The sequence below is a fragment of the Colobus angolensis genome, unplaced genomic scaffold, assembly GCF_000951035.1.
Source record: "Colobus angolensis palliatus isolate OR3802 unplaced genomic scaffold, Cang.pa_1.0 Scaffold199, whole genome shotgun sequence".
Classification (NCBI taxonomy): domain Eukaryota; kingdom Metazoa; phylum Chordata; class Mammalia; order Primates; family Cercopithecidae; genus Colobus; species Colobus angolensis.
Window position 1 is genome coordinate 2,329,136 of NW_012115143.1, and position 10,506 is coordinate 2,339,641.

At 43.4% G+C, this 10,506-nt stretch overlaps 1 protein-coding gene across 2 annotated transcripts in view; it reads left to right on the top strand.

Moving 5' to 3' along the window:
- The first annotated feature begins 4,787 nt into the window (after positions 1-4,787).
- Positions 4,788-10,506, top strand: part of CASC4 (cancer susceptibility candidate 4) — a 135,043-nt gene continuing 129,324 nt past the window's right edge. The window contains exons 1-2 of one of the 2 annotated variants that reach the window (XM_011941174.1): positions 4,895-4,975; positions 5,079-5,520. In XM_011941174.1, the coding sequence (XP_011796564.1) occupies positions 5,194-5,520 (327 nt within the window). In that variant the 5' untranslated portion in view covers positions 4,895-4,975; positions 5,079-5,193. Of the gene's footprint in view, positions 5,521-10,506 lie in introns of both variants that reach the window. The other variant, XM_011941173.1, reaches the window with a different exon arrangement.

Consider the following 10,506-nt stretch of genomic DNA (forward strand, 5'->3'; position numbering starts at 1 on the left):
GTCTGCTGACAGCACTCCCAGCAGCTGGGGGAATATTTCACTCATTCCTGAAGAGGGATCTGGGTGGCACACCACAGCATCCACTACTCATGCGTGACATCATACTCCCTTCCTGTGCCTGTGGCTGAAATATAAATTGACTACAGTTTGCTTTATCAATAAATCCGGATATATTTTTCTAATCTTTTTTAAATGCACCAATCCAGGCATTGTTTGTTTGTTTCCAAGACGGAGTCTTGCTCTGTCACCTAGGTTGGAGTGCAGTGCCACTATCTCGGCTCACTGAAAGCTCTGCCTCCTGGGTTCAAGCGATTCTCCTGCCTCAGCCTCCTGAGTAGCTGGGATAACATGCGCCTGCCACCATGCCCAGCTGATTTTTGTATTTTTAGTAGAGACGGAGTTTCACCATGCTGACCTGGCTGGTCTCAAACTCCTGACCTCATGACCCACCTGCCTCGGCCTCCCAAAGTGCTGGGATTACAGGTGTGAACCCCCGCGCCCGGCCAACATACAATGTTTTAAGGTTTAATTGGGGGGGGGGTGCGGGCAGGCGTCCCAGCTACTCAGGAGGATGACGTGGAAGGATCATTTGAGCCTGGGAGGTGGAGGTTGTGGTGAGCTGTGATCACACCAGTGCACTCAAGCCTGGGTGACAGAGTGAGACCCTGTCTTATGAATAAATACATTAAATAATTATAAAGATTTCGTTGGGGGGTAAGCATCTGTTATAGGGTAGCAGGTGTAGGAATTTTGTGTTTGGATGAAGTCATCTTTAAAGGCAAAAATTGGCCGGGCAAGGTGGCTCACGCCTGTAATCCCAGCACTTTGGGAGGCCGAGGGCGGATCACGAGGTCAAGAGATTGAGACCATCCTGGCCAACATGGTGAATCCTCGTATCTACTAAAAATACAAAAATTAGCTGGGCATGGGGGCACGCGCCTGTAGTCCCAGCTACTCAGGAGGCTGAAGCAGGAGAATCACTTGAGACCAGGAGGTGGAGGTTGCAGTAAGCCGAGACTACACCACTGCACACCAGCCTGGCGACAGAGTGAGACTTGTCTCAAAAATAAATAAATAAATAAAGGCAAAAATTATGTCATTTACTTCTCTTACATAATCTTTCTGACCCCTTTTCTTAAGCCCACAACACAATTACACATATATTGTCTTCAGTATATTTTGACCCATGAAAAGTTTGGCATGCTGGAATTGGGCAGAAAAATTGATTATTTTATAGTTTATTCCTCAATATTTAGGACATTTGGTAGGACTAGGTTAGAGACGGTGGCAGCTCATAGAAATAAGAAATACACAGATAGGTAGGCAAGATTCCTTCTATTGCTAATGAAAAAACCTAACTTAAACTAGCTTAAGAAAAAAAATTATGGCCAGGTGCGGTGGCTCATGCCTGTATTCCCAGCACTTTGGGAGGCTGAGGCGGGCGGATCACGAGGTCAAGAGATTGAGACCATCCTGGCTAACATGGTGAAACCCCGTCCCTACTAAAAACACAAAAAATTAGCCAGGCGTGGTGGTGGTCCCCTGTATGTAGTCCCAGCTACTCGGGATGCTGAGACAGGAGAATGGTGTGAACCCGGGAGGCGGGGCTTGCAGTGAGCCAAGATCGTGTCACTGCATTCCAGCCTGGGCGACGAGTGAGACTCTGTCTCAAAAAACAAAACAAAACAAAAAATACAAAAAATTAACCAGGCATGGTGGCATGCGCCTGTAATCCCAGCTACTTGGGAGTCTGAGGCAGGAAAATTGCTTGAACCCAGGACGCGGAGGTTGCAGTGAGGTGCGATCACGCCACTGTACTCCAGCCTGGGCGAGAGTGAGACGCCGTCTCACCAAAAAAAAAAAAAAAGAAAGAAAGAAAAAACCCCATTATTTGTCTATGATTGGCTGGGCATGGTGGCTTATGCCTTAATCCCAGCACTTTGGGAGGCCCAGGCAGGAGGATCACCTGAACTCAGGAGTTCAAAATCAGCCCAGGCAACATGGCAAAACCCTGTCTGAACAAAAAAGTACAAAAATTAGCTGGGCATGGTGGTGTGCACCTGTAGTCCTAGCTACTTAGGGGACTGAGGCAGGAGGATCATTTGAATTGGGGAGGTCAAGACTGCAGTGAGCTGAGATCTGAGATTGAGCCACTGCACTCCAGACTGGGTGACAGAGCAAGACCCTATCTTTTAAAAAAAACAAAATAAAACAAGAAAACCCACAAGAAACATTATTTATGTATGATTACACTGCCTTTACAGTTACATGATATTTATGTCTATACTTGATAACATCTCCTAAAAGACAGGAATGGACTTTTAAAAAATAAGTTTTAGAAGCTTTAGATCTACAGAAAAATTGTGAAAATAGTAGAGTTCCCATATATCCCACACCCAGTTTCCCCTACATTAGTATGGTGCATTTGTCACAATTAGTGAACCAGTACGGATATATTATTATTAACTAACATGCATACTTTATTCAGATTTCCTTAGTTTTTACCTAATATCCTTTTCATGTTCCAGGATCCCATCCAGGATACATTTAAGGATCACGTCTCCTTAAGCTTCTTTTGGCCATGAAAGATTTTCCAGTTTTCCTTGTTTTTGATGACCTTGACAAGTTCGAGGAATACTGGTCAAGTATTTTTCAGAATGTCCTTCAACTGAGATTTGTCTGATGATTTTCTCATGAGTAGACCAGGGTTATGAGTCTTTGTGAAGACCACACAGAGTGCTACAATCATCATATTGTATCACCAATACATACTATCAACAGGACATCACTGTTGATGTTAACTTCCATTACCTGGTTTAAGGAATTGACTTTTACCTTAATTTGTTTAATGCCTAACTCAGAACTACCTATGGGAGGGCATTTAAACACTGCCTTAATATCTGGATTGTATTCAGTAGGAGGAACACCTTGATGAGACAACCATCAAAATGGAAAAAAGATCCTCTAGCGAAGAGTGGAAAGAGGATTGGTCATCTCTGCCATTTACTACATAAAAGACTTTCAGCAAGTTACCTCTGTATCTGTAAAATGGAATAATGGTTCCCAATAGTTCTATTACACATCTATTGGAAAAATGTATGTGTGTTTTGTACAATATTTATACTTTTAGATTTGCCTATGTAAAAATGAAAACACTCGTGGGAACAGTAAATCTTAAGTAGTTAACATCACTTTATAGAACAATTTTCTTTCTTTTCAGACGGAGTCTTACTTCTTACTCTGTTGCCCAAGACGGGGTGCAAAGGCACGATCTCGGCTCACTGCAACCTCTGCCTCACCGACTCAAGTGATTCTCCTGCCTCAGCCTCCCGAGTAGCTGGGGCTACAGGCGTGAGCCACCGCGCGGCTGGCCTAGAATAATTTTCTATTGCTGGTTGAGCTGAGCAAGGCCAATATGAGCTGAAGAATGCACAGATGGGAAGGCTCATTATAATTAATGATTTCCCGTTTTTGCTTTGCTTCCTTTTGCCAAAGTCTGCTTTGTCATCTGAGAGTGGAGGGGATTTCTTAGATCTTATGAAGCCAGAGCTCACGTCTGGTGTGAACCAAGTATTAATAATTTTGGTGCTGTTTTTCTGTACTGCATCTGAGAGAGTATTGTTCTTTGAAGGTGCAATAATTTTCTACGCTACTACGGGACTTAGGGAAATAATTTTTGAGGATAGGAAGCACAGAATAATTATTCAAAGATGACAAGTCTTCCTGCCTCAAAATCATCTCTCTCTCTGATTTGAATAAAAATACTCTGATTTGAAAAAAAAAAAAAAGGTTTTTCCGTTCTTGAGGTTTTATACTCATGGAAGTTCTTCAACCTGAGGTCTGAAAATAAGGCAACCTCATCCTCTCCTTAAACAGGTTAGAGCCAGTAACTTTTTATTTTTCTATGCACGGACAAAAGAATTATACAGAAAAAACAAAAGAGGCGGGGGCTTTTTTTTTTGCATTACTGAAATTCACACAACATATAAACAGCCTGCTATATGCAGAGAGCAATGGTGTTTAGAGCCCAATGATCTGGATTCAAGGCTATTTAAAACCAGATATGAGAAAGTTCCCAAACATCTTTGTGTCTTGGATTCTTCAACTGTAAAACTGCGTTGTTGAGAAGATGAGACTAGGTGCGCAAAACAATTTGTTAGAGCTAATTATTTCTAACCCAGAATGTGTTCGCTGTCAGTAACAGTGCATTAGTTACGATTCATCGAAGGCAGCTTCTGGACTTTGTTTTGAAGCCCAGTTGAGGCAAAAGCAGCTGTGCGTTTAAAAACTGGAGCTCGCCACATTCTGAAATTCGGTTCGCGAAAGCAGTAACCTTGGAAACGAGACTGGCACCACCCCTTTCAGTCCTAAAGCTTGGTTTCTCCCGCTTGTCTCCATTACGTTTAGGGCATCGCTATTTTACGGTCTTTTTGTTTTTTCTTTCCACATCATTAGCAGAAAAGAGAAATTCCCCTTCTACAGAAGCAAGTACAAAACCTTTCTAGTTGCCCCTTTTTGGCTGCAGCTCACCTACTATTTTTTTCTATTCCGCGGTCGCAGCCCCAGACGTCCTCAAAGACAAATATTTTCGCGAGGGCCAGTGTAGGGCAGGAACTCCCTAGACTTTGAATCAAGGGAATCCAGTAGGTAAGAACAGAAAGGACTCCGACCCAGGTACCTGAGACATCTGAGGCCGCCAAAATTAACACAACAACACACGTGACAGAGAAAAATCTCGCGAGAGAGGACTGCAGGGAGACGAGAGGAAGCAATGTTCTCGCGACAAGAGGGGGTGTCGGCGGAAACTCGGAAATGGTCCCCTAGACGACTCGGCCCCAGCCAGTGGGTGGGGCCAGAGTAAATCCGCCCCCTTCCGGTTTTTTCCCCGCCTCCCAACCGTGAGGTGTTGGGTTCGGGGCGCGGGCGGCTGGGTTCTCCCGGTTCCCTTGGGCAGGTGCAGGGTCGGGTTCAAAGCCTCCGGAACGCGTTTTGGCCCGATTTGAGGAAGGGGGCGGGGAGGGACCTGCGGCTTGCGGCCCCGCCCCCTTCTCCGGCTTGCCGCCGACGGATAAGCCCGCCTCCTCCCTCGGCCGGCCCTGGGGCCGTGTCCCCCGGGTAACTCCAGCGGAGGCCTGGGCTTCTGCCTGCAGGTGTCTGCGGCGAGGCCCCTAGGATACAGCCCGATTTGGCCCCATGGTGGGTTTCGGGGCCAACCGGCGGGCTGGCCGCCTGCCCTCTCTCGTGCTGGTGGTGCTACTGGTGGTGATCGTCGTCCTCGCCTTCAACTACTGGAGCATCTCCTCCCGCCACGTCCTGCTTCAAGAGGAGGTGGCCGAGCTGCAGGGCCAGGTCCAGCGCACCGAAGTGGCCCGCGGGCGGCTGGAAAAGCGCAATTCGGACCTCTTGCTATTGGTGGACACGCACAAGAAACAGATTGACCAGAAGGAGGCCGACTACGGCCGCCTCAGCAGCCGGCTGCAGGCCAGAGAGGGCCTGGGGAAGAGATGCGAGGATGACAAGGTAAGGACGACCGCTTTCTCTTCAACCCCCATAGTTTCTTTTCTCTCCGGGGTCTGGGGCGGGATGTTAATCCTCTAGCGGTTGTCTTATCCCTTCCGGTCTTGCAGTCCTGAAGGCTCCTTTCACCCCCAACAACCCTGTTTCTGTCAGACTTTTCCCGGTTTATCCGTGCCATGTTCTCTGGTCCCTGCCAGACAAAAATGACTGTAAATTCTGGTTCTCAAGAGTGGGCTGTGTACAGATGCTGCCTATTCTCTGAGCTCAGCTGGTGAGCTGTCAATAGTAATCATCTGGCCTATGTGGCCCCCTTAGCTTCAAAGACACACAAATCTGGCGACTGCCAGGTTTGGTGTGGTTATTGTCTCATTTTTATTCCGTGCACACTGATCAATATTAATTTCGTTATTTAAAGAACGAAGCCGCCTCTGACTCCTCTACCCTATGGTAGTCACCGTATAGTTTTTCAGCTCTGTGACTTTTAAAATCTCTATAGGGTGATGTATTGAATAAATAATCAGCTATGGCTGCCTTTTTGTGATCAAAATGTTATGATAGATGGGCCCTCGAGCTATATGTGAGCCACACTTGTGTCTTGGACATAGTTGATCAATCATTATGTACTCAATTTGAATTGTTAATGGAATTAGCCAAAAGATTAGAATCTAAAAATAAATTTTAAGCAATGGAATGTCATGTCAGTGTCTTCATTGAAAGAAAATAGAATGAAATTTTGTATAGCTAAGTAGCTATTAGGGTTGGTGTTTTATGCAGATGGAAAACTATACAAAGTTTTAAATATAAAAAGTTTAAAATTGAACTGTAATCATACTTGCTACTAAATAATCCTTGTTTTCATTAGCTCTGGTAACTATATTAATAATTTATGACTTATGCAACTTCTGTAGGTATAGTAGAGTTATGAAAATTTCTGGGCAGGATAGTAGATGCCTTTCTTTCTATACACTTCTTTGGTAATCTTCACATTTTTGTGTGTAAGTGCCCATTATAATTACAAGTTTTACTTTGCATATGAAAATCACCTACGGTTAAGTCATTATAAACTCTCTGTGAGCTTCTAACTTTCCTGTTGACAGCCTCTACCTTGCTTTCTTATTTCATGAAGATAAGGCCCTCAGCTAAGTGCTTCCCTATAACCCCCTCCTCTTCACCATAATAACATAGACATGCTCTGATAGGGTCAAGGAATCAATAAATTTATATGCGCCACATGCTTAACTCTAAAGACTGAAAAACTCTTGGGCACAGTAGGTAGAAATCCATGAAAGTTTGCAGTATTAAAGTAAGGTCTTCCTACTTAGAATGGTTAAGCATTACAATTCACATTCTTCTCTCTGGTCTCAAAGGAAAGTCTCTTGTAGTAATTAATACTCTTGATTCCATTCTTTCAGCCATTGGACTTTTTTGTTTGTTTGTTTTGAGACAGAATTTTGTTCTTGTTGCCCAGGCAGGAGTGCAATGGCGTGATCTCAGCAACCTCCGCCTCCCAGGTTCAAGCGATTCTTCTGCCTCAGCCTCCCGAGTAGTTGGGATTATAGCCATGTGCTACCGTGTCTGGCTAATTTTGCATTTTTAGTAGAGAAGGGGTTTCTTCATGTTGGTCAGGCTGGTCTTGAACTCCCAACCTCAAATGATCTACCCACCTCAGCCTCCCAAAGTGCTGGGATTACAGGCATGAGCCACCATGCCCGGCCTTTTTTTTTTTTTTTTTTAAGAGATGAGTTAATGGGTGCAGCACACCAACATGGCACATGTATACATATGTAACAAACCTGCACGTTGTGCACATGTACCCTAAAACTTAAAGTATAATAAAGAAAAAAAAGAAAAAAAAAAAGAGACAGGGTCTCACAGTGTTGCCCAGGCTTGAGAGCAGTAGCTCTTCACAGGCATGATGCACTGCAGCATTGAACTCCTGAGCTCAAGTGATCTTCCTGCTTCAGCCTCTGAGCTGCAGTTGTGCACCACCTTGCCCAGCTCTACTGAACTGTCAGTCTCAGTTTGTTTCACTTTTTACCTTCAACAGGATGTGGGTGTCCCCTGTTCTAAGTAAAGAAAAAAAAATCTATCTATTCCTTTCTTCCAACCAACACATTTGTTTTTTCACTTTCATTGCTAAAGTCAGATTATCGATGGTCTGCAAATGTTCCATCTACCTCTTTTTTCATACCCATCCTAATCTTAAAAAGTCTGCCATCTTTCTTTCCTCCCCTTTTCTGCAACTATTCTCTTGAAGGTCACAAATGGCAGTATTCCTAATCAAAACCAAAGAACATTTTTATTCTTACTCTATTTGACCTCTCAGTCGTTTGGTCCTGTTGATTGTCTCTAGCTATTGAGAAACTATTTCCTTTCTTGCTTTTGTAATATTGGACTCTCCAGTCTTCTTCACTATATTCTTTGCTGGATTTATTTTTTCTTTCCAGTCACCTAGTAAGAGACTCTATTCTTGAAGCTTTGCTCTCCCCTGAGAGCAGTATTCCCCAAAGTAGTGTTAAACAGAATACTCTTCTTGTATTATTTCTGAGGGTAGTGAGGAGAAAAAAAGGAAAACCTCTTCTGGAGGGAAATGTTAGTGTATCCTCCTCTTGGAATTCATAATGTCTGCTAGAATATAAAAGCTCTGAGAAATCCATTAATAAAGAAGCCTATTCAATTTTGTTTAACTCAGTCTTGTTTAGTTTATTTGATCACAGGTTACTATTTTCATGGCTTACCTATTATGGTACAGAATAATATAGCAAAGCACACTAGTTTGGGAAATACTGCCCTGGGTATCTTAACTACTTTTAAGTGTTTGGCTAATATTTTATGCAGTTGGCTCACAAGACTGTATCTCTTATTGAATGTCAGTTCTGTATTTTTTTTTTTTTTTTTTTTTTTTTTTTGGGAACAACATTATTTCTCATTCATACTAGGCTGGAGTACGGTGGCACGGTCTCAGCTCATTGCAAGCTCCGCCTCCCGGGTTCATGCCATTCTCCTGCCTCAGCCTCCCAAGTAGCTGGGACTACAGGCGCCTGCCACCACGCCCAGCTAATTTTTTGTATTTTTAGTAGAGACGGGGTTTCAGTGTTAGCCAGGATGGTCTCAATCTCTTGACCTCGTGATCCACCCGCCTCAGCCTCCCAGAGTGCTGGGATTACAGGCGTGAGCCACTGCGCCCGGCCGAGTTCTGTATATTTTTAAAAGTTTTTTCTTTTTTAGTTTTGTAGAGATAGGGTGTCGCTCTGTTGCCCAGGCTGGTCTCAAACTCCTTGCTCCAAGTGATCTTCTTGCCTTGGGCTCACCAAATGCTGGGATTCCAGGTGTGTGCCACGGCACTTGGTGTGCCACTTCTGTATTTTGAGCTGGCTTATAACAACTTTCTTGGGCTGCTTGTGAATGTCTGTTCTTGGAGTTAATGAGGACTCTTTGAGCTGCTTAGTAGAAAGGGTAGTCTTGATCTCTGTCTTTTAAACTTAACAGTTTTTCAGGGATTTTTTGTTGTCTTGTTGTTCTTTGTTTGTTTGAGACAGGGTCTTGCTTTGTCACCCAGGTTGGAGAGCAGTGGTGCGATCATAGCTTACTACAGCCTCAAACTCCTGGGATCAAGCGATCCTCCCACCTCAGCCTCCCAAGTAGCTGGGACTGTGGGTGCATTCCACAATGCTGGTCTAATTTTTTATTTTTTGGTAGACATGAGGGTCTCATTATGTTGCCCAGGCTGGTCTCCAATTCCTGGCCTCAACTAATCCTCCTGCCTTGGCTTTCTAAAGTGCTGGGATTATAGGTGTGAGTCACCATACCTGGCCACTTAACAGTTTTAGGTCTGGAAAATTATTGCAAAGATAGTACAGGGAGTTTCTATATGCCCCACACCCAGTCTTCCCTATTATTAACATGTTACTTAAGTATGATGCATTTGTCACAATTAATGAACCAGTATTGATACCTTGTTATGAAAGTCCATACTTTATTCAGATTTCTTCAGTTTTCTCCTGCTGTCCTTCTTTAATTCTAGGGTCTTATCCAGGGTACTACGTTATATTTAGACATTATGTCTCCTTAAGCTTCTTTTCAGTCTTTTCTTGTTTTTTAGACCTTTTCTTGTTTTTGATGATCTTGACAATTTTAAGGATTACTGATTAGGTGTTTTATAGAATGTCCCTCAATTGGGAATTGTCTGAGTCTTTTCTCAGGATTAGACCGGGGTTATGGGTTTTGGGACAAAGACCACAGAAGTAAAGTACCAGTCTCAACACATCACATCATGGGTATGTTTTTCAAAATGATTTATCACTGCTGAAGTTAACCTCGATCACCTGGCATGAGATAGTGCTTGTCAAGTTTCTCCACTATAAGGTACTCTTAAAAAAAAATCTGTTTCCATACTGTACACTTTGGAAGAAAGTATGTTCACCCTCACTTAATGAGTGGATAGTTACGTTTTTCCTCCTTAAGGGCAGAGTATCAACATAAACTATATGGAATTCTTCTGCACAGGAGATTTGTCTCTTCTCCCTCATTTATTAACTTAATAATTCATTTATCTCAGTATGGACTCAAGGATATTTATTTTATACTTTGGCTTATAATCCAATATTAGTTTATTTTTTGTTGCTCAAATTGTTCCAGATCTGGCCATTGGAGAGCTCCTTCATTAACTCCTGTATCCCCTTTTTACTTTTATAGTGGCAGAAAGTACAGAGAACTTCCACATACCATACACTCAGTTTCATTGTGACATACCCTTTTCTTACTTTTTGGTACTTTCAGATGCTCTAGGTCTATCTTATACATTTCCTACTCCAGTCCTAGAGTCATCCATTTCTCCAAGGAGCCCTGGTTCCTTTTATTGGAGAACGGTGTTAGAAACCAAGGTCTGCGGCTGGACATGGTGGCTCACGCCTGTAGTCCCAACACTTTGGGAGGCCAAGGCGGTGGATTTCTTGAGGTCAGGAGTTCAAGACCACCCTGACTAACATC